This window comes from Polypterus senegalus, chromosome 5 (assembly GCF_016835505.1).
Source record: "Polypterus senegalus isolate Bchr_013 chromosome 5, ASM1683550v1, whole genome shotgun sequence".
NCBI classification, from domain to species: Eukaryota; Metazoa; Chordata; class Cladistia; order Polypteriformes; family Polypteridae; genus Polypterus; species Polypterus senegalus.
Window position 1 is genome coordinate 159,550,813 of NC_053158.1, and position 25,025 is coordinate 159,575,837.

The 25,025-nt window shown below is 37.1% G+C and overlaps 1 protein-coding gene across 3 annotated transcripts; it reads right to left on the reverse strand.

The window, feature by feature from the left end:
* Window positions 1–18,217: 18,217 nt before the first annotated feature.
* On the reverse strand, window positions 18,218–23,980 carry klf6a (Kruppel-like factor 6a). 3 transcript variants are annotated; one of them, XM_039753551.1, is made up of 4 exons: window positions 23,645–23,980; window positions 21,676–22,249; window positions 19,784–19,907; window positions 18,218–19,690 (listed from the first exon to the last, which is right to left on the reverse strand). In XM_039753551.1, exons 1-4 carry the CDS (start codon window positions 23,744–23,746, stop codon window positions 19,639–19,641), a joined length of 852 nt encoding a protein of 283 aa, XP_039609485.1. In that variant the 5' UTR covers window positions 23,747–23,980; the 3' UTR covers window positions 18,218–19,638. The 3 variants fall into 3 exon arrangements, with proteins under 3 accessions (XP_039609485.1, XP_039609487.1, XP_039609486.1); XM_039753553.1 differs by lacking the exon at window positions 23,645–23,980 and adding an exon at window positions 22,978–23,074; XM_039753552.1 differs by lacking the exon at window positions 23,645–23,980 and adding an exon at window positions 22,946–23,038.
* Window positions 23,981–25,025: the final 1,045 nt, after the last annotated feature.

The following is a 25,025-nucleotide window of genomic DNA, read 5'->3' on the forward strand; positions in this document are numbered from 1 at the left end:
AAAATCCCGATATAACAGGCACATCTTTCACTGACCATGACCATTTTGTCTTTTCCTTGCATCCCCTTTCACAAGACTTAAATCTTTATCAAGTTCATAAAGGGCAGGGGAAATTCCTCAGAAATCTCCCTCTGCTGACTCATTCAAAAACATTGCCTATGATTTCTGTGAGAGAAGCCCACTCCTAGATGCGTACAGCTATGTTTAAAATGATTTGTGTGGTTTTTTTGGTTTTTTTTTCTGTCCACCCTGGCCATCGGACCTTACTTATTCTATGTTAATTAATTTTGACTTATGTTTATTTTTTATTGTGTACTGTATTTTTCTATTCTTCATTTTGCAAAGCACTTTGAGCTACACTTTATTGTATGAAAATGTGCTATATAAATAAATGTTTTTGTTGTTGTAATTGTTCGTGTCACTTTCAGTTTTACCTATTAGTTTGTCATATGCTCCCTTGTACTTTGGTCTTTATTTGTTCAGAAATTAGAAAACGTCTCTGGAGAAGGAAAATAACCTGTAAGAAAACAAACATTAAATTTACTACTGTTTAATATTAAAAAGTGGGTTACGTTGGAATTAGCTGCAAGTGCTCATAGCTGCATATGACTGCAAGTTATGCTATGTCTATCTTAGTGAAAAAAATACACTGTACATTTCAAAGTTTTTGACAATGAAGTATACTTAAATTTTCTTAGGTCCTTGGTGATATATTTACATTGTTATTATTTTACTCTTGAGGTTTTATCTTCTTTGTTGAGGTTTACTGGCTGAAATATCTGAAATTCATACACCCATGACCATTTCACAGGAATTTATGCTAGCTAGGTGCATTAAAATAAACTTGGCATTTGTTGATGACAGCTACATATAAACTATGTAAGGGATTACATACAAATAGGTGAATCAGTTCTACCAGCTGAATTGTCTTTTAATTTAATATTCTTGCTATTTGATTCATCACTTTATTTTATAGGAAAAAGTATCCGTACAATAAGGTTATGAATTAGCTTTTAGCACAACATTTATGCCATACTTATACTACCAGGCCTCAAAGCTCAAGTCAGAATTGGAAAAGCAACATGGAAAGTTAGTGCAGCACAGAAATGTATTCAAACTTTTGTATCCTTAATGCACCAGTCTACTTCGTTCATCCTGATTGTTTAAACATGTCACATGATACATAAAAATGAGGTAGCCAGACAAAATCCTTGAACAAAAATCCAATGTGAATCAGGCTGAAAAAACAGCCAGTTTCCAGTTTCAACTACTGGCTTTTGTTATGAACTTGGAGTTCCAAAACATGGAAGTCCTAAAAAACTGTAAATATACTTCTAATAATGCGCACTAGAGGGGGATATATCGCCAAACCCTGGCTTGATACATACAGAAAATCATAAAAAAATTGAAAAGTTTTTATTTTCACAAAATTGCTTTGTCACACAAGAAAGCTTCATAGAGCACTATATCAAAACAGAGTTACCTAAAAGCACAAGTTAATCCAAGGTGAACACAGTCCCAATACAGCAATCCAGAAACCTCAAAAGCAGAGCATGAAGGTTAAAATCTCCAAACTAACAGAGCACAAAAAAGGCACAAGAACTCACCCAACTCAGATGGAACATTCACAATGAACTATGGGAAAACTTCTGGATTTATAAGGTGGAGGGCTGTTTCCAGTGGGGACTGGCTGGTGGCCCCACCTCTTGGGGAACCACCCACAAAACACAGGGAACATAACCCAAGCAGCTTACATAGACACAATAAAAAATAAAGAATAATGCAAATACTCCACTAAATTAACATTAACATAAATAAAAGAATAAAAAATGAGAAAAACAGAATTAAAACATGAATTTGAACTCCAGCTGATGGCGGCATTGCTGAAACACAACAGCTTTGGGTGTTCACACCAAATTGCCAGAAAGTGTCAGATATGTGGAAGAATCCGAATTAGCAACCAGGGGAGTGGTTGCATAAATGTGGCCTAATATTGCTTAAATAGAAACAAATTAATTTAAGTAGCTTCCAGCATTTCATTAGCTACACCTAAAGGTCTTATATCATTATACGATTTGAAAAAGTTACTATATGCAATAGGATAACTCAGTCTTTTTTTAACAAGAAAGTTAAAAGCAATGAATAAACTTATTAAATGAACATGCATATGAATTACAGGAAGTAAAGTTACCATGGCTAATTATCATGTGTCATTTAATTTCAATAGACTGTCACATTGTGAATATTATCACCTACATTTCGCCTGCTTTACAAACAGATATAAAAATAAATTCAATAACAACCGCGGTGAGAAACCAAGTATCAGACAGAAACAATTACTGTTGCAAAACAGTACACAGTTAGTTATCATTGAATATGATTAATTTTCACCTTATACTTACATAATGTATACATATTTTATAAGGTGTTTGCATTTTGTCAGCCTTGGTGAAAAATATTATTTACTGCAAGATATGGTGTATAGGTTTGATATGATTTAAATTATACCTTAGTTAATGTTTGCACATTTTGATAAGCAAAGTCACCCATTTTATAGTCTTCAAAAAATATATTAACTGCTATGGCAAATTTTATATTGTATGTTACCAGTATACATATTCCAAGCAAAATAGGTACCAAAAGGTACCAATTCGGTCTCCATTCACTTGTCCCAATGAGGGGAACATGCCGAGTTGGACTGAGCAGACCACTGTCTCCAAAGAACAGCCTCCTGGTACCTCCTAGGAAGTCCCACATGATCCCTTGTGAGCCAACAAATTTGTTCCTTCCGGTATGTCATTGGTGTGACCCTGGGTCTTCACACATTGGGCAAACTCTGGTACACATCTTGAGGGATATGCAGTCTCTCTGGTCATGAGAGTACATCTGCGAATTCCTCAGTCTAGAGAAGCAGCATTTCCACTGTAAGGCCCTTGCAGTATCAAGAAGACTGAGTTTAACAACTCTCTGCTTAGATCCTTGGTTTGAGAACTTCTACACACAACCTCATTTTTTTGGTTCAGTGCCTAATGCTCATTTTCAGAAGTAAGGATATAGAAGCCAAATGACTGGTAAATCAAAGCTTCTTCAACTGATTCATCAGTCAATCTCATGATCACATCTGACCTCACTTGTAGAACACATGCAGAAAGATTTTACTATTTCTAGAGAGACTGAATAATTATCAGAATAATTGGCACATATGTTTAAACAACACTGTTTTACTCTCTGCAACTTATAGTCACCATGAGATCCACCAGTACAGTCTCCAACTTGACCAGGCAACACACGGACCTGGGGTTCTTGAATAAATGTGGTCCATATAGAGCAAGCTGTTCGTTTTAATTTTTGGCCACACATTTTTTTTTTTTTGTCCGTATGAAAAATATACCCCAAAGTGAGTACATCACTGATCTACCTTCTGAAAATGGTGCTCCTCAAGGATGTAAAGGCTGTAAGAATGTAAAAGCAATGTCTGCATATGAGCAGAAGTTGTATTTGATGACCTCCTCATTTGTCAGCATATGTTTGTCTGTAGTTGTCATTCTTGTTTTGTGTATTGTGGAGTATGTGTGGCGTGACTTAGAGATCAGTTTGTGAAAGCACTTGTTTCTGTTTGTCGCATGTGCATTCTGTTCCCTGTACTGTACTTGACACTCAGCAGATTGTGCTGTTGTTCTTGTTCTTCCTGCTGTGAACGGCCTCAGCAATATTCTTGATGTCCAGCAGATGTTACCACTGTCCTTTTCCTTCCTGCCATCTTACTCTCGTGAGTAGTTTTCTGTAAGAAAGACGCAAACTCCAATACCTTTGCAGAGGAAGCTATGACCCCATTTGCTTCACTAGGATGTATCACGTTAGCTTTCAATTAAGACCAAGATCAAGGTTCTAGTCCCAGTGTTTCATGAGTGACAGATGGATACAACCCTTAGCATTTAATATAATGTATATAGATGACAGCCAGTAGGGGGTTTAGGACTATACCCTCACTCATCCAGAGTTCTTTACTGTAAAGAGTAAAAACCTGCATGGATAGGTGATTCCAATTGTATCTAGCCATCCCAAAGTGTTTTGAATGTCTGAATCTATCTCATCCATGACTGACACCCGATTGAGACCACACCAACCACTGCCTTTTGCTTCACCTGAAATAGGAGTATATAACTTTATATTGAATTCAAAGAGAAACATAAATCAATGTATAGTAAATTGTCTTTCTTGTAAAGATTGTGTAGTAGTCAACTGAAATGATACTCAGAATAATGAGGGATGCTGAAAAAGTTTCCTCACTTTTTTTTAAAAAAAACTTTATTTATTAAGAATTTCAAAAACAAATTACATCACTTTTCTACACAGTCACCTTCCTTTGCGTTGTACCAACTTTGTAATGCTCAATTACTACTTCCGCATTCACCGCTATCAACGAAAATATGAAAGTACGGAAATGTTTTTTAATGTTGACAGTGTTTTCAGTGCATGAAAACATCCATAACCTTTTTTTGTTCCTCTGTGTCCATTACAGGATCACAGATAGATCTGGTCTCTGCAGCCTGAGCACAAGGCAAGGAGCAACTCTCTTCATAATAAATATGAAAATACAGTAAAAAATGAAAAGTAATACTTGGTATGACAGTAAATGTCTAAAAAATGAAGCTAGAGTGATTATCATCTTTCTTAAATACTGATACTTCAGCTTAATGTTCATCTTTCCTAGCCACACAGAAGTGAAAGACATCATCTTTTCAAAATGAAACTTGAATGAAAACAAGTTGAATAAGAAAGACTTAGGACAGAGTTAAGCCTACACTCTTATTTCCCTGAAACTCAAGGGATGTCCAGCACCACTCCCTCCCACCAACTTCATGATGCTCTGGACTACAATAAAGTTTTGATTATATTTATTCAGGCTAGTATGATGAACCTGCTGGGAATACTGCTGCTTCACAGGGACTCTACTCTGTTTTTTTCCAGTTCATTGAGATGGTTACATGTTTCTCCATGTTCACATGAATTTGGAGTTCTAATTTCTTTCCAGATTTCATCTGGCAGCTCTAAAATGCCTGGGTGTACGTGAAAGTGACTGACATTGTGTTCTGCTATGGACTGGCATTTCAGTCACAGTTGTTTTTTGCCTGAGCTCATTACTACTAGGCTTGGCTGCAGTTCAGATAGGAGTATGTGTCAAAAAGGAAAAAAAAACTATCAACAACAATCAATAGATTTATAATGAATAACTGTATTACACTGCATGTATACAAAATTAATTCCATAGATATAAAAGATATTGTTACCACAAAGGGTTGCCAGAGAGCCTCAAACCCAAGACAATATAACACCAGACATTATATGAATAAAATAAAAGGTATTTATTCACACCAAGCACCTTCCCAATCCGCCAATAATCAGCCACAGTAACAAAACAACACTGTGTGTTGCCTCCTAACTCTGACTCCCCCATTGATGGCAGTGGGCTCCTTTATAAGCCAGCCCTAGGAATGCTTCCAGTGTCATGCTGTATCTTCTGGGAAGCACTTCCGGGTCATAAATAAAGTATGGTGGTCCTCTTCTGATAATGCCCTCTTATCGGAAATCTGCAGGGCTGTGTTTCCAAATTCCACCTCCCTGGCATATGTGTGATAGACCAACTCCCTAGTCTTGGCTTCTGCTTGTTCATGTACTGAAACATACCGGATGATTACACATTCATTTCTTTGCCCAGCCAGCAAAACTGTTTGTGTCGTAATGCTGGCCTCCTATCCGGGTAATGGAACTGCTTCCTACATAGCACATCAGAGTCTGGCCCTGCAAGGGTGGAAGCACAGTGCAGAGGCGATCCCATACAGTCCACAAGCCGGCCTCTGTAAAAAAAACAGAAACATTTCTAAAGGGTATGTGGAGACGCTGACGAAAAATATGCAGCAATATTACTTTACATGGGGCAGTGTCTTTAGTAATGACCCTACCTACAGAATAGGTAGCACCACCCCCTTCAACTAGCAAAGTACCCACTTGTACAATTCCTTTAGGGCAGCAGTGTCCAGCTGCAGGTTATAATTCTAACCATCTTCTTAATTAGTGACCAGTTTTTGTTGATCCTTTTGTCTTAGTCTTAATTAACTTGACTCAGATCCCTTAGTTGTTTCTTTGTTCTTAATTAGTAGCCAAACATTGAGACACAAAATGAGCCACCACTTGTGTCCATCAGACAGTACCTGAAAATAAAGAAAGATCTCAGTATGATTGATCTGCTCAGATCACCAAAACATTTTGACAGTGTTTGTAGAAAAAACAGAAAATAAACAGTTTTGGAAATTAAATAAAATAACAGGTTTAATTAACAACAAGAGTCTGCTTCTACTTAAGAAACTGGTTGGAGTGAAATTGATTTTGAGTTTGAAGCCCTGATTTAGCTGATCATCTGTTAGCTTGCTTCACATCTCATTTCTGTTTGGCTGGCAATTAATGAAGTAAAGAATCAATTCAGAGGACTGAATTCTTAAAATCAGGACTATTAAAAATAGAAAAGATGATAATTAGCAGAGAAAACTGGTCACTGATTAGTAAAAGGGTTAAAATGAAAACCTGCAGCCACTGTGGACCTTCAGGACCGGAGATGGACATCCCTACCTTAGGGGTTACATCCCATCTGAGGGTGTCCTCCGGTGACACAGTCTGCATAGGTAAGTCCTATGGTTCACTTGACTCCAGTTGTAGTGTCAGAGGGGTCACTTTTATTGTGTTAGGTGAGTCCTCCATTTTTAAATGACTGCCCATTCTCCTCCTAGAATATTATCAGTCAGGTTAACTAAAATTATACTTTTTAAAATTAAATATATTTTTATTATGTGCTATGAATTTGCCCAAAAGAGTTTCTCTTTTAAAAATAAGGAAACCAATAAATAAATGACATATTCCTTGTAATACCCTTAACATGCTAGGTTAATGAAATCAAAAAACTATTATTGCAGTATGCACATGAGAAATCTAGATTTGAGAAGAAAATATTTAGATAAGATAAAAGACAGAATGTTTTGTGTATATATAGTATTATTTACAATTTTAAAATTATTTTTACTCCCCTATTTAGGAAAAGCAGAACTACTAGAATAAATTATGTAAAAGTAACTTAACATGCCACAAAGCTTGGTACTTCCAAGAACCCAAAGCCAAATGACATAACCAAACGTATAGCTTTTTTGGATGCCTGAGGGTTAACTGTGTCTTGTTCCAAGATCCCTAGCCTCAGATGGTCCAAAATAACACTTCTTAAGGTTATTATGAAGGCCAGTTTATCGATAAGATTGTCTACCCTTGGCATAGTGTAGGTATCAAACCAAGAGACAGTTGGGTTGGAGAAGTTGTTGCAAACTACCCATGACTAATTAGGTTTTGGAGCCAATACTATCAGACTGCAACAGGGACTATGACTCTCCTCAATAATACCTATGTCAAGCACTGTTACTCTAGGTTGGAGACATCCATCCATCCATTATCCAACTCAGTATATCCTAACTATAGGGGTCACGGGGGTCTGCTGGAGCCAATCCCAACCAACACAGGGCGTAAATCAGGAAACAAACCTCGGGCAGGGCGCCAGGCCACCGCAGGGTTGGAGACAAGCCAGTAAAATATTATGTTTGCATCACAATATCGGCCAGCCGATGAAATACTTATCAATGGTTCTCCAATATTTAGTTCATTAGCTTTAGTAAATACAATGAAGCCAGAGGGTTGGAAGACTCTTCCTGATCCTTCCAAAACGTAAGTAGATTTTTGTGGTACATCCATTCTGTTTTAGTGTATAAGCTACTCCCTTAATCACTTTATTCTGATAGGGACTTTGCCAATGTGTAAGAAAATTTGAATGGGTGGCAGAAATAAGGATCGCTGAAACTTTTTAAAATGGTGGCACAGTTGTACAAAGTATTCCTGTACATTGGGTTGTTCTTCCCACACCTACTTGACAAAATTAATAGTCACTCTGGCTTGTCTCCGTACAGCAGCTCAAAAAGGTGGAAACACCCATTGTGGCACCTACTGAAATACAAACAAAAAGAGTGGGAGCAGTAGACCCCAATCTTTGCTATCTGTTTAGACCTCTTTTTTAACATCTTTTTAAAACTTAAACCATGACACTTTGTAGGTGTTAAACTGATGTTTTAAGGTGTTTCGTAAGCAGGAATTATGTGGTTTAAGTAATGGTTTCAGAAGTGAATTGCCCGAGAAGAGAATGTCTTTCAAAATACTGATCTGTGTAATCACTTCTACTAGTTCCCAAGCAATGACTTGAGAAATAGTCATCCTAAGGAAATGGGTTCTGGATATTGGGTAGCATAATCCACTAATATTAAAATATATTTATGTTTGTTGATGGAGGTTCCAAGGGGACTGACTAAGGTACAAGCTACAGACAAGCATGATGGTTTGGGTCTCACTATGGTGCACAGCTACCTGATAAAATATATCATTTTTTATTATGAAACTAGCCGTCTCCTGTAGCTTCATCCATGTAGAAGTGAAACAGGACAGCAACGAGGGCCCTACCTGGCTCTGTACTCCTGACGTCACACTTCCCCTTCCCCTCAACCTTTGTCTCAGATTATTGTGAATATACAGTATCGCTCCTGCAAGCGAACTATGATTCTTAGAGCAATGAGAGAAGTTGCAAAATCAACCAGGATGTTCAAGCAAATTCTAGAAAAAAGCCTGATCTAAATCCGTTAAGTAGTTCTCTCGTTCACTACCTACATGGATGTAAGGTACACCCCGAGGCTGGCACATGAGTGAGGAGGGCCCTGCCCTCCTCTCCACTGCATCTCTCTCGGATTTGCACAAATAAATCGGTACCACAAGCGAACTATGATACTTAGCGCAATGAGAGAAGTACCAAAATCAAACGGAATGTTCAAGCAAATTATAGCAAAAAAAAACGATCTAAATCTGTTAAGTAGTTCTACTGTGAAAAGAGGACAGACATGCAGACAGACAGACAGAGGTTGGATTTTATATATATTGAGACAAGCCCCTGTGGTTTGGAACTAACAGACATTTGTTCTTTTACAGAAACCACTGCACTCTGTGCTTTTGGGAAACATTGTTCTCCTATTCCCTTTTAAAGAAAATGTGTAAAAAAAACTCTTACGAGTGTTCTTCTGAAGCAGTTGGGTTAGTCTTAGAATCAGCCAAGTGAGGAGCTTGGCCAACTGATACTGCAAATGCTTGTGAAGTACCAGATTTGCCATAGCAGTTGGGCAGAATTGTATGCCCATTCCTTTTGACAGCCACTTAGTGACCTGAGTATGCTGTACATTGGAGTGTGTGTTTTGAGTCTATCTAGTTATGGATAGATTGGAAGCTCATTTTCTCCCCAGAGGTCAAGTTCAGGCCAATCTCACTCAATAATATCCCCATAGTGAGGATTAGAGTGCACGATTACTGGCATGTTACTGGTAACATTTTCAAGAATTAAGGTTACCAGCACCCAGTTAGCAAAAATTATCTCTGTGGATACTATGGTATTTAATAATCTAGGTATAATGATTTCTATAAACTAATGAACTAAAACTATGGAAAAGGTAATAAAGCATAATTAAAATATGGTTAAGGAGTTAGGCTTGCTAACACATTAAGAGCCCTTTGTCCTTCTTTTTTTATTCTTATGAATAGTTTGTGTAACCACCAAGGTCCAAAATGAAACAAATAAATGAGTTTTGGTCAAATGCTGGGAACACTTGTTTGGGCTCTGAGATAATGGTTGCAACTTTCAGCCAAGTGAGGATGTGAGGTAATGGCATTAAAGTGTTTGCATAATAGGGGGATCCTAGCAAAAACATAATTTAAGATGACGTAATGATGATAAGAAACAACATAAAATAAGATGTATGCACTCTATTGAGAGGCTTGCTCTGCAGGCCAAGATAAGGCTTGTTACTTTGTAATAAAGGTTTTTCTGCATTTTCGTCTAATTTTAATACTGTTTAGAAGAATTTTCTCCACCACAATACTGGTAAAAGCTGCCTGAATTTTAGTATTTTGATGGAGAAAAACAAAGTGGAAGACAATGATGGTATGTTACTACCTTAATCCACCAAATCCATCACCAAGAACCCATTTAGTCATAGGAACCAACATGAGAGTGAAACAGATAGTTAGGTAAAGTCATATAACAATGCCATTCAGCTTTAGCTCAAATATATTACTGTTACCATTTGATCATTTTCTTTCAAGATGTGATCTGGCTTGTCACTAGAGATTTCTAAATATATTTTAAATTAATAATATATTACTGTCATTACAAACCCAAGCCTCAATTCAATCCAACTGCCTTTCAGACAAGCTGTGAACTTGGGTTGAGTTACAGGGTGAGCACAGAGGATCTGCTGACCACCTTAAACTGAGAAAAATCTGAGAATGTAAGAAACTTCAAGGAACATAAAGTGGGGTATAGTAAATAAGCTGCTAGCACTGCAATCCCTGGCATTTAAGGACCTCTGTTACACCTCAGCAGAGAAGCAGCTCATGTGGAGATAGAATAAAAGTAAAAATTAGAAGGTGTCAGAAATATAATGAGGATTGCTTGATTGCTCTTGAATATGTTGGATGAACTGTCACCACTCTTGGCAAAGTCATGGTGTCTTCAGGTACTGTGCCATTTAGTGTACTGAAGAGAACCAGCATAAAATTCATATTCCAGACAATATTTTAACACTGGTTGGATTTTAGTGGATATGATCAGACAAAAGGAAAAAGGCAGAAGTGGGACTTGACATCTGTGTGAATGAGCAATGGGATTAAAGCATACACATTATAATTTAAACTAAAATGTGTTATCCAGATATTGAAATACTCACTGTTAGAATTTCTCCATTTTATTGCCTAGGGAGATAAGTTACATCATCCTTGATAATGTTTGTATTCTTTCATTTACAAACAATGACTCAGCAATTGTAAGAAATGATTCACTCTTTCTGATCCTGGTGGTGAGTTAACCAGGAGAGCTGTAGAAGTTTCAGTATACCATTCATGGACCCAACAAGATGGAGCTGCTTCATTTAAAGGTAAAATGCCATAAAATGTAAGTCTGTGAAATTGCCAAAATTCCACCTATGGACAAATATCTATCTATCTATCTATCTATCTATCTATCTATCTATCTATCTATCTATCTATCTATCTATCTATCTATAGGTTCGTCAAGACATGTAGTTCTTACAATGTGACCAATCTCTCCACACATTTAAAAAAAAAAAACACAAAATCTTGAGCTGTTCTCAACAGAGTGACTGTTTAACTGATTAAGATGTAAGAGCACATCACCCCATTATTTAGCCACTGCTTTTGAGGTGATAAAGAGGCCTTGCTGTCATAAACAATGATCATAATGCAGGAGTGTGTCATCTTTTGTTAATGTTTTTAAGAGGAAACCAAAAGTCAACGTCATAGTTAAAAAACTACCTCAGATCAAAATCAAGAGACATTTCAAAATAGTTGGATTATTTTGTTACTCAAGTGCTAATTCCTCATCATGTTTTCTCTTTTTATTTGGATGCTTTGTGTATGCTGCTTCCTTTAAAAATGCAATCAGACAGACCTCACGGATGTGTGCCAAGTATCCTAGTAACATATTGTTTCCTCGCCACAGAACAACAGTGCCCTTAAAAAACATGGAGAAGACTCAAAATGAAAGCAATAAGAAATAAAAATGAATAACATATCCAAGCCAAACGAAAATGCCAAAAATAAAATATGAAGGTAAATCAATAATGATCCTCGTCGGTTCATTAGAATAATGTTCTGGACTTGTTCATTGCTGTTGTCAGTATTGGATGTGGATGGGCATCCTGTTCTTTCTCCGTTCTTTTCCGAACACTTCTGAACTTGAAATACTCTTGCTGTGGTAAAACACTGCCTCCATAAAATTTTATGAATCTTGGCCTCCTGGTACAAAGACCTTCAGCCCATAAAAAGCGGATCACTGCTTACTGCTCTTATTTGGTGTAAACAGAGAGCGAAGCGTCCATGTTTACTCCTACTAAACAAGAGAAACTGACTGATCAAGGTCGAATCGTTACCACTGTGATCACAGACATGCCATGTTTGCAATATATGTGTGGGGAAAGCTGTACAACCAAACCCAAACAAAATGATCACAAACGTGCGGATGATTATTGACTTACCCTTGTAGTAATGCATTCATAACGCACATCATACACATATCAGTTTGTTCATTAACAAAATTTGAATTATATTATAGGAACTTCATTAACTATAAAATTACATTTTCCAAAGCCATCTACTACATTTTTGTTAGGGATGAGTAAATATTTATTTCATTTTTTAAAATCCTTTGTTTATAATGTTAGTGTTATGATGGTGACATTGTTGTCAACACTATTTTGTAAAATAATTTTATCATGCCCGCTGACATTTTGTGTGTCTGGTCACAGTGATGCTAATTGATTGTTAGACACATGATACAGCATACAACATGGTACCCATATAACATGTATAACATAGGTGCATGGTTAAAGTTGTGTCTGAACTTAGATACAAAATAAAGGAAGGCATAGCAAAGTTTTCCATTTTCTGAAAAATTGTTGAATTTGTTCTTTACCTTCTAAAAATTCAGAAGAAAATTGCTACAATAGGCTGGGATTGGCTCCAGCAGACCCCGCTGCGGCCCTGTGTTAGGATATAGTGGGTTGGAAAATGGCTGACCGAATTACTACAGTAGATTCCAGCAAATTCTTCAACAGGAACATGGCAGATTTCACGCAAATGTGACAGTTTGTCTTCATGCAAAGAACTATAAACACATGGAATAAATGGCCAAATATTGTCATATAGAGTAAGATTTTAGGGACCTTCAAATCTCAGCCTGTTGCTATTTTGGATAATCTAGGTCAGTGGTAACCCTTTTCTTGAATCGCCAACACAGGTCATGCCGGCCACTTTCACATTAATTACAACTGTAAATCTCAAGTTTACACAACCCAAAATCATATAGTCATGACACATAGTTTAAGAAGCTATAATCTATGGGGATTAGATGGACGAGTTTATTGGATTGAACAGCCTGTTCTTATCACAATCATTCTAATTTTCCAATTTGTGAACTATTTTTACTTTAATGAACTTCTTTGTCTGTTTAGTGTAGTGACCCTGGTAAAATCTGTTTATATTCAATCGAACACACATATCTTTAAGAGTGTCTGAAGAAAAACTCACAAAGAAATGGGAGAAACACACAAATTCCACCATTGACAGAGACCAAACTTGGGATTCAGATGTAATCTCTTTGAGCTGTAAGGCAGTACTGTTAACAAAACACAACCGTACACACCCACTAATTTGGAAAGTTTCACCTTTATTTACCAGTTTATGTTTGTGTCTGCGGTGGACTGGCACCCTGCCTGAGGATTTGTTCCTGCCTTGTGCCATGTGTTGGCTGGGATTGGCTCCAGCAGACCCCTGTGACCCTGTGTTAGGATATAGCGGGTTGGAAAATGACTGACTTGACTGTTTGTGTTCCTGTTGGATACAAAATAATATATTGTATTGGCATTGCTAAAAGATTTTTAAGTTCAGGGTTTTTGTCATATGTACTGAGCACATATATAATAAGAATCTTACTTGCGTGTTTGCCTAGACTAATGAGAAGTAGTGTAATACAAACAACAGACATGTGATTCTAACACCAAATTAGATATACAGTATATATATACAGTATATCTAAAAACAGACATTAGGTATGCTCATACCAGTACAAACAGGTGTTAAGTTGCCTTCTGACCTAAGCATTAAAGCTGTTCCTTAAATTAGTGGTGTGAGTATTATTGGGTCTACAGTATATCATTTTCGGGAGTATAGGAAGAAAAAAGTAACTATAGCCGAGGACAGAAGGGGTCATGTGCCAGTAATATTCTTAATTAGCTTCATCATCCAATCTAGTTCTGTGCAGTCCTGAGCTGAGTTGATGCTGTACGATACTATGGTTCTGTACTTATTGAGGCTTGTGTGCATTAAAATGGAGCACTATTGTGACAATGCCTTTTTTAAGTTCTACAGCTCTTTGTTGGAAAACATGTTTGTTAAAACGTAATGACCATTGCAAGTGTTGTATTACACAACGCTACACATAACTTACAGGACTGGAAGATCTTTGAGGAAAATTAATCTTGGGTTCAAGGGATGGAGCCTTGCTATTTATATCCGTTTTGGTTGCTTAAAAAAGCAGATTGTTAGGCCCTGGTTTCACTTTGTAAGATTACTGTGTGCAATCACTCCTATTAGTTCCCGAACAAATGTTTTGGAAATATTCACCCAAAGGGAAAAGGCTTCTGGACATTGGGTAACATAATTCGCTATTATTAGGATATATTTACGTATGTCTGGTGGTAAAGAAGGGGACTGACTAGACACAAGCAAGAAGCGACTGGTCTTATGGAGGCGCTGAGCTACCTCATAAATAGTTTTTGATTATGAAATGAGTGGTTTGGACACTTGTTCAATTACAGAAACTGCTGGATTCCTAACACACCTTAAGAAATCGTTTTTCCACTGTTCCCATTAAGATAAATGGTGTAATAATAAAGGGTTATTGAAATATTTGGTTCTTGTGCACATCTCTAATAAAGATTATTGTTCCCATTGCCATTCTGGAACATATTTAGGGATTGAATTTTAAGTTTAGTTCAAGTTTAGGTTTTTACACACTTGTGCTATACACAAACAACAGTAGAAATTGAACCCCTGCCATTTACACTTACTCAATTTAACTAATGGTTGTGAAAATTGCATAATAATGAATTTCATCTTCTCCATCTTTGGTCTCTGATGATTTTTATTAACTATTCTGAGAGACGGGCTGGCTTTAATTTGCCTAGCAATAGATTGGTGTTTCAGTCTATGGTTGGTTCCACATTTGTACCCAATGCTGCCAACATAAGCTTAAATAAAAAGTATTTACCCCTATGAAGTTTTCACATTTTATTGTTATACAACAATTAATCACAAGAGGATATGATTGGTATATGTGACACTGATGAAGCCTCTTAAATTTCAAAGTGAAAACAGGTCTCTATGTACCAAGTGGTCCAAATCAATACATGCTTAATGAATACTTTATATAAGCACTGTATGTTAATTTGAGTCCCCTTTGACTCCAAATCCAACTAAAATTGTAGCAGCTACTGTATATTAATAATACTTCAGGAATTAATGCTCATTAATACTGATTTTTGCAGATGATAGAAGATGGAAAACCGATGCATTCAGACTCTGGTGTATTATACAGTAGTTTGCATTCCCCAATTTTTTTCAAGGCACTGGAGTCTATCTCAGTGACCTTACATGGGGTGCAAGGTACGGTCACACACACTAGGGTCCAATTTATAGTCTCCAATAAAGTGTCTTCCTTTAGGATGTGGGGGGAGAACTGGAGTCCCTGGAGGAACATCCACACAGGAATCTTGACAATGTGCAAACTCCGACTGGAATGTCTGAGCTGGGATTGAAATTCAGAGGTGCAAGGCAGCAGTTCCAACCACTCTGCCAATGTGATATACATATTTCAATTAAATAAAATGTACTAAATCTAATATGATGTAAAATAAGTTTAAAGGCAGGAATGCTGAGACGTGTCTGTCAAAAGCAACAATGAACTTCACACAATTTAAACATCATAACACAATGCCTGTAGTGACAAAGTAGGGAAAAAAAACGAGTAGAGAAAAAAAGAAAATCTGACTTCTGAGCAGAGAGTCATGTACTGCAGTGCACCAGTTCAGACATTAAGTAATTAGCAGTGCATTTTAGCAGCAGAAGATGAATTTCAAGTTCAGGACAGAATACTAGCTTGACTGAGCAGTTTACCAGTTGGACTAACCAAGATGTAGTATGCAAATGTTGAAGCCAAGTTATGTTTTCAACACCTTATTCTTTAGTGGCCATCAGAGGAAAACGTAATCTGAGAACTTTAATGTTCCATTTGTTTCTGTTCAGTATGTGACAGTGGTAAGGCTACTGAGGTTATTTTACTGCCTTTTCTGGCTTTATAAAACAGTAGATTCTGAAAAGTACAGTATATTGCTCTCAGGTTCCCAATTTATAAATTTAAGTGCTTCATAAAGTGTTAATATTTCATATTAAATATGCCATGTAAAACTAACCAGGTCAAAAAACAAAAATATTGCCTGAATGCTTTACAATGTACTTGTCAATAATAATGAAATTGAAACAGGAACACCTTTTACTTTGAAGGGTTGCCTTTTGATTGTTGCGTTTTGTAGAACAGGTGCAGCAAAAAAAAGACTTGCCGTAAATTGCAAATATGGCAGAGGTCAGGTAACAGGTTTCCTATGCAACATTCCACCACTTGTGCCTAAAGGTGATTCCAGCAGCCATATTATAACACATCAAATCAAAAAAATTTTAACACATACGAATGTTGCACAATTAAACATCCTGCCTAATTTACTTTTTATGGTAATCAACTGGATAATATATCAAATTATTTCTCCTAGTAGAAAATATGTTGCTAATTTATATTGAGCAGCGGAGTTGTAAGTGCATGTATGAATGTGTATAAGAGAATTACTTTTTTTTTTTTAAATCCCAAAATTTCAGATTAGTATTCAACCATTCCACACCCGATGAAGATATATGATCACAAAATGTGATGATCTACACAATAACATCAACCTTTTCTTAATGGTCATTTAAGAGTTGTGACATCCCTAAAAAGGTGCATGAAACAGACAAACTGACAAAAGCTATCAAGAACTGATTAAATCCCTCACATTAAAGGTCAGGCGCCTTCACCAAAAATCTTTTGCACATCCAATGATGTTTAAATTATATTTTAAGTCATTAGGCTCATCTGGAAGGGAGATTTATAAGTAAGTTAACATACTAAGGAGTGTAGTCTAACTTGATGGGCTTATTTTAGGCTTCCTCCCTCTAGTCTTGCAGCTACTTGCATGGCCATTTCCACCCACTCCACTTTCTCACTGTGAGCCATCCATTTAGTGTGTTAACCGACTATGTTGCCATTGACAGTGTGGAAAGTACCTAGTGCATGTTTGATTCCTTGCACATGCACAACACAGAAAAATGGAAAAAAAAAGAATTAGAATTTCAAAATAAACACATGATACTGGTAAGAATTTTGTCTTATTATTCCAATAAAAAATACATTCATACAGAAATATAACAATCTTGCAAAACAACTTCAAATAAAATCTTGTAAAGCAAAAAATAAAATAAACTTAAATTAAAAAAAAAATTGTACAAAAATTTTACAAAGAGATTCTGTAGAGAACAGGGATTTTAAGAATGTTAAGTATCAGCATTAGAAACATTTGTTGGTTAAATTGCAAGCAAACAGCTTCATTAAGGCTCCATTTTCACCTGAAAAATATTTGCGGTCTTCTAAAAACAAATTGTACTATGCCACTCAACCTAGCAAAATCCTTTAAATGGAATTTGTCATATTCTTAATATACACAAACTCAAATGTTTTTCTCCACTTTCCAAGTACGTCAGGACAACAATCTGCTGTGATAAATCCAAAATATCTGCAAATGCACTTAAACTGTTCCAAATTATTCTTCAGTATATAACACCTTGGAGGACTAATGGTAAAATGTACACACAATTGGTTTAGATGCTTTTACTATTCTGAGTTTGTTATGTAAATCTCTTTTTTCTACTACTATTTACATAAAGTACACCAACAAATACAAAATAAGATGGCTACAAAGGCACACCTACTGAGACATTTGGTCCTTTCCCACAACACTAGAAAAGAGAGTAAGCACAGCTGCTGAACACGGTGGGGAGGTGTGTTGTAGTGCGGACGGATGCATATCGGATTCTACACCCACTTGGCTTAATTGGAATTTGCTCGATTAAAAAGTTGGCACACAGGATTCTCATTCACATATTTCTCCTCAGTGGGGAGAGCAAAACAATCTTAACAATCCTCCTTCTACAGATAAATCCGAGCCAGTAATCTTAAATAGACTGCAGAAAAGTACATTTGAAAACATTTATTTAGTCTGCCTTAAATCAGACACTGATTAAAATGCACCTCCTTTGAAGGAAGTTACCAATCTTAGAGAAAACACTTCAAATTTTTAAGAACTATATATAAAGTTCAAGTTACAAATACTTGTTTTTTGATTGCAAGGGTTTCGCAGTAGTCATGACATGTACCTTTTTTTTTTTTTTTTTAAATCTAGAATATTTTCACACAAAACCGCCTATTAACTATATACACAGTATATACTACACAGTAGTAAATACATTAAAAGAAAGTGTTAAGTGCTCTTACAATCTAATGTATTACTTTTCTTAGGTCATGATTTTCTCCATGTTACATTAGCATTAGATCAGAAATAAAAAATTGCTAGACGTTGTAAGAATGGTCATCAATATAAGCTAGACATTAAGCAATTTATACAAACAAAAGGACACCATATAAAGCAAACAAGGCTGATGGCACATGGTTGCTTTTTCATGAACTATGACATCAAGTGAAAAAGAGCCTTAATAAAACGTGTCACACCCATACCCCCTTGTGAATATGCTTTCCCACAGGACAAGGTCACTTGCATAAGGCACCATTAAGGTCAACAGTGCATTAACAGGTAGGAAAAAAAGAAGAAATTAGTCCTCAAGGCATAAATAAGTGAAAAAATAGCTGCATGAGTAAATCAGTTGCTAAGCAATAGTGGTTTTTCCAACCAAAAAAGAAGAAATATGATCAAGGCTTTATGTACAATATTGTAACATTTACCCAATTGTATTTAGCTGCTCTTTATTGGAATCAATTTGCAGTCCTGATTACACAGAACAGGAAGTGTACAAACCCTAGAACCATGCAACACCTGTCTATTATACTGAAGAAGTTATAGTTGTGTTATATTTCTAAATACACAGCTTATACAACGGATTACAAATGAGCTCTGTAGCATGTAAAACAGGCTACTTAACACATTGCACATTTATTAGCTGCACCAAACACCAAAAAAGCTCCTCTCATTCAGGAACGGTTGCCAATTCTCCCCTTGCTGAACAGGCCGTGACCTCACACTGTAGAGGATTTCCGGCCTACGGGAAGAGATCTCTGGGAAGCAAACCCGTATCCAGGCTCATTCCTCCACGCATCAAGCACTCAGACCCACTTTCTCATAGTTCTTACACACAACCACAAGAAAACTAAAACAGAAATCGTTCCTCCTTCTCATCCAGGCCAAAAAGCACATTGTCTCTTCAGCGCGCACACAGTACAGTCACCCATCTTTCGTGTACATGCTCACGGTTGAGGCCTTTCCCAGCAAAACAGGTTTTAAGTACCAATGTATGTGTCCAGGAAACCTCCATTCATCACGCACCACTTTTTTTTGTTTTTTTGTTTTGTCTATTTGAGTATGTTTGTTTTATATTCTGCTTTGCTTTCGCTTCATTCATGATTTTGTATTAGCCTTCAGAACAGTTTCTTGAAGAAGTTCTGGAGGCACTGGGCATGGTGCAAAATGGCATGCTTTGGCTGGAACACACACCCCGCTTCCTCAGGGCAGTTGAACCTTGAAGCTGAACAGCAGACAAGAGTCTCCCCTTTGCTTCTTACTTCCCTCAAAGGTGTCTCTTCATGTGAAGCGCCAAGTGATCAGACCTTGAGAAACACCTACAAGAGAAAACATGTATGCAATTTTCAGAAATAAAATTTATTTACTTTCAAATAAGATAGCTCCCAAGCACAGCATGTCCCACCAAGTACCTGTCACAGTGACTGCATTTAAATGGCTTTGCACCAGTGTGCTTTCTGAAGTGTCTTGTTAATTCATCACTTCGTGCAAAACGCCAAACACAACCTTCCCAAGAGCAGCGATAAGGCTTTTCACCTGCAAGGAATCATAAAAAGAAAATTTCATTTTAAAAATCACCACTGCACTGTTTAACTAGGGTGTTAAATTAGCTTAACCAATCATCTAGTCATTAGTGTAAAATATCCATCCATTATGAAAACATTTTAATCCAGTCCAGAGTTTCAAGTAGATGGAACTCATCCCCACTAGGCAGGAACAAACCCTGGAAAAAGTATAGATTATTTTTTCAAACTAGTACAAGTCCATTTTATTTCAACAGGAAACAAAAAAGGTTTTCAAGTTATTTTATAACTCAGCTATAAGCAACTCTATTGGACTGTAGCCTTTAGTTTCACTTACAATGAGCCAAGATAATTAAAGTGCTTATCTCAGTTTCAGTGGAGGCTTTTTAAAGCAAAAATGACAAGCATGCTAGGAATGTTACACCTCCACAAAAGTACAGCAAAAAAAAAAAAAAAAAAGCTTGTTTTGTTTATGGAACATGATTTAAATCAAAATGAATACTTCTCCGACTGAAAGAAATTTAAAACAAGTAAGTTTTGCCCTAAAACAAGTAAGTTTTGCCCAAGATGTTTTTTGTGTGAGCACACAAACACATACTGTCTTTATATGTGCTGTTGCCATTAACAGTCTACCTACACTGCTGCAAGAATGAAAAGTATTTCAACAGTCCCAAAGGCCTTGAACAAAATAGTCTACACCAGGCTACTGGGGCAAACAGCTGCCACATATTCAGACCAAACAAGCTACAAGACTCGACTTAAACTTTGTTAGGAGAAGTCGAATACAGACAACTATGGTTCCCTGTCCTATTAATATGATATAGAGGTCTGCACTTTAATACAAGTCACTCAATTATAATAATAATAAAAAATAACCAAAGAAACAGAAACCTAAGATAATGCAGTAAATATAATGTTAATTTCTGCTTGAATCCATGGAGCGGAGTGTGATGAAACTGCTTGAATGAAAGTGAAAGGAAAATACTTAAATGCACAAAACACTTCAGAATACACATACTTGTGGAAAACCTGAATTTTCTAAATATGATGTGATTGGTACTAATAATCCGTATTTAACAAATTAAGGACTGCAATGAATTTCAACTTTGTACGGTGATGGTTTTTGTCTTCTTCCCAATGCTGCCAGGAAAGACTCTGACTCACACAACCCTGCATTAGAATTGGCAAGATTGGAAAACGTATGTATGCCGTTAAAACTAGACAGAATTCTACCCAGAACCGTATTTTATTAGAACTGTCACAATTAATGTCATCTGATTTATATATATGTGGAGCTATGTGAACAATACCAAAACAGAGTTTGTGATCTGAATTGGATAAATTAAATTTCTAACTGAAAAATGCACTACAGGATACCCTAAAACAGTATTTTGGGTATGTTATTCTTACATCATTTACATAACTAACCTGCACTGACAAAAAAAAATGTCAATTAAAAATTTCAAACACACGCATTTCCAGCAGTGTATTAACACCTTCTCCTACTTGTATAAATGCACTTCCCCTTTATAGTTTCTAAACGTAGGACCCTGTTAAAAAAGGTTGAAGTACTTATCTGTCTAAAACTACCTGGTTTTGATAAGTTCAGCCAGTACACTACTGGCTCCACCTCATAAATGACATCACCTACAGGTCACAGCTTTGGACAGAATCCCAGGAGTTGCATAATGTAATAAAAACATGTCCATGAAGCACTTCCATCTGCAACTAAAACAGTTTAAAAAAAAAAAAAAAAACAAAAACACAGAAAAGATGCTAACCTGTATGTGTGCGCTGATGTGCTTTAAGATGAGAACTTTTTGTGTAACCCTCCCGGCAGCCATTAAAATGACACCTGTGCACCCTTTTTCTACCGTCCGGGGAATTTTCCCCATTCACTGAAATGGTCTTGTCTAAAGTCTTTCCAATGCTAGTTGACCGTATTTTTCCAGGTGAGTGCAACTCTGTTTGAAGGCTATTCCACACCTGAATGCCATTTGGCTCTTTGCTTAACTCCGGAGAGGATGGAGGAGTAGTTATAACTGAAGAGCTTAAATGTCCAGAATTTGCCAAAACATCACTTAAAGGGTTAGAGGTAAAGTTAATAGTTGGCGAGAGCTCCTCTGAACTATCAGAGGACTCGCTGCTGGCATCGGAGTTTATACTGTTGGTCTCTGCATTTTGGTTATCTCCACTGTCCTCTTCCTTCACTTCTGGAATCTTAGGGTCCGAGTCTTCTTTTTCCCCACATGCTAAAATAAGTTTGCTCCACAGGTCCTCTTGGCTTTCAAATTTAATATCGGAGGTGGACACGTAAGGTTCACTTTGAAGGTACCTTTCCAACTCCAAGCAGGTCTAAACAAAAAAAGATAATTTTAAGAATACATTTCTTGTTAGAATGTAATAAATATACAGTAGCCATTCACTTTAATCAGAAGCTGCTGCACAGTGCCATTATCACATGAAGAACATCAGAGAATAACCACTTATTTCCTGCATATGCAGCATTCGCTCTGCTTTCCTAGAAGTCACTTTAAATGGGCCTACTCCAGTCAAATATTTTTTTCTTAACGAGAAAATACTATACTATTGTACAATCCACCAACACAAGTCATGTTTGTAGTCTCAAAGTAACCTGCATCCCCTACTTTAGGTAGAAAAATGGCAAAAGAGGAAATAATTCAGTGAGCTATTTTGTTCTAGAACATATTAAGATGACTTAAGCCACAGGGTAAGAGAGTTGAGTCATGAGGCTACTTCCTTAAAGCCTCATGGTGTCATGGTAGGATTGCAAATCCACTTGAGCTTCCTCCCATTATTTAAAGGCTCCGATCAACGAAGAGAGGAAAAAATATAATGCCTCAATCTTGAAAGTGCTTAAGGCCAATGTGTCTTGCATACTTGCTTACACAAAGAGAGGGAAAAAAATTCAGGTCAATACGTAAGGAGTTGTTCCACATTTTACTCCACAAGATTTACCAATTTCCTTTTTTGGCAGTTTTTCTAAACTGAATAGTACACACAAACTACGATTAAAAAATAACAGCTTACAAACATGCCATCTTGCGGTTCGTAACACGTACAAGCATCGTGTCAATAGACGGTGCTCATTTTGACGTCTCCGAGTGTGCGCCTGTCTGTATAAGCGAGCAACTCTCGTTTCCTTTAGGTTTAAATGTTTCTGTAGAAGACACTTGGCAGTGAGCCCGAACACCAAATGCCTTAAGGAAACTAGTTGGATCAGTTTCAATCACGTACAGTATCTCTGAAATGGACAGACAGCGCAGATTTCACGACACTTCGCAGAAGTCTTGCACACCCACGCACAGTAAATCGCTTGTACACATAAAAAAATCGATGTGTATCCATACTTGCTAGCTGTCAGGATCAGAAGCGGTCCCCGCCTCCTCAAATGCTGCAGAAAAGGGGCACTGCACAGAGCCAACTTTACTACAATGTTTACTACAAAACGGGCAGAAAGAGACTGGGAGCTGAAACATCTGCGTCTGTACAGTTAATGCGATCCAGATGTGCATCTCTGGATCGGACCCAACCGTGAACTTATCAAACTTAAAAAGGAAAAGAAGAGGGGGCCGAGCTGTCATTATGCAATTAAATACCAGAGGCGAGTTTAAGCATGCAAGCAAAAACAAACAGCAAAGACTTCGCAATGGTCTGTCACTCAGCTGCTCTGTGCCTGCACGTCAAGCCGCGCATTAGAGACGCGAAGGCTGATGTTGCGCTTATTACCTGCTGCCAATATTCTTCAAGAGACGGCAATGCTGAAAAGTAGCCCGTGTCATGAACAATTTGAAGCTCCTGAAATATGCTGCACATTGGTAAGACATCCATTGCGCGTTTTCCGTGAATTCCCCAACAGACGTCTATGAAAGAAATACGTGTAAAAATATATATTTAAATTCTGTCCTTAAATCAAGTAGTCCCTGTTAATCACGATGTTTTCGCATCAGTAATTGCACAGCAATTAAAATAGCGTTCCGCTCCGCCGTCCAGAGACTTGCAAACAGCCCTGTTCTTCCCTAGTCTCTATTTGCAAACACTGAACTAACTGCAAATCTTGCGCTCTGTAAACTTCCCTATTCAAACCTTCCAGCCAGCCTCCCTCACCTCGTGACCATAATACGTCACGCAGCCCGTTCACCAATCACAATAAACCAGCATGTTTGCGAGCCTATGATATCACCGTCGACCAATGGTCGCCGTCTCCTGACACAAACTCTCCTACTCGTCCTCAATGATTGGCCTGTTTGTTTTGGGGTCCCCTTTCGCTCATTGGATATTGCACGAGCTATTTTTAGATCAGTATATAGGTTTCAACCGCTAGCAGTCGGTTCTGATCGCAAGCATTTTCTCTTTCAGTCTGCACTTGTCAACCACAGAGAGCGCTTCTGAGCCGTGGCTGCTTCATTTCTGCTTGATCTTTAAAACAGGAACATGTAATATTAACTTTTGCTATCAAAAAAAACTTTGCGGTACATGTTTCAGTTCAGCAAAATTCAAAAATACAATGCTCGTTCGTTGTAGTTTTTTTTTTTTGTTCCTTACGTCAGCTGTGGTTTTTTCTTTTAATTTTTTAACCGCCTAACACACCGCTTGTACGATTTTAAGTTCGAATACCACCCCGACATTGAACAACTACATTTGTAGGTTACCTTTTTGTAAAAAGTCGTACGTTTAAAAAGAATGTTTTTCTAGAATTAAATAGGCCTACTAAAAAAAAAAAACTTGTGAAACGAACTCGTAAGAGCTGAAATAATCTTGTTGAATGGTAAAACTTTTGTAATTGAGTTTTTAATGTTACTTGAGAAGTACTATACAAATCACAAGTCATACGATGAAAGCGTGACTGTTTATTTGAAGCTGTAAATTAGCTGCCAGGTGGGGATTTAACAGCGTTTACTTTCTGGGTCAGTCAATCAGAATGATAGTAGGGAGCTTCTGAAAGTGCCTTGAAAATGTCTAGAGGCTGCGTGTTAGTGTGTGTGTTTGATAGGCTTAACACACTTCGTTGATCACATCGAGTCTGAGCTCCTTTCAAGATGTTTTCGTAGACAGACTCATCTTTTAACTGTAGCACCGTTTTATTTTTGATTGTATTAAAGAAAGGCAT

Coding starts and splice junctions, on each gene's coding strand:
- klf6a (XM_039753551.1), bottom strand. CDS start 23,746: ATGGATGTCTTACCAATGTGCAGCATATTTCAGGAGCTTCAAATTGTT. Junction 19,908..21,675: donor ACATCAGCGCACACATACAG/GTTAGCATCTTT, acceptor GATTCCTTGCAG/GTGAAAAGCCTTATCGCTGC. Junction 19,691..19,783: donor AAATGCAGTCACTGTGACAG/GTACTTGGTGGG, acceptor TTTCTCTTGTAG/GTGTTTCTCAAGGTCTGATC.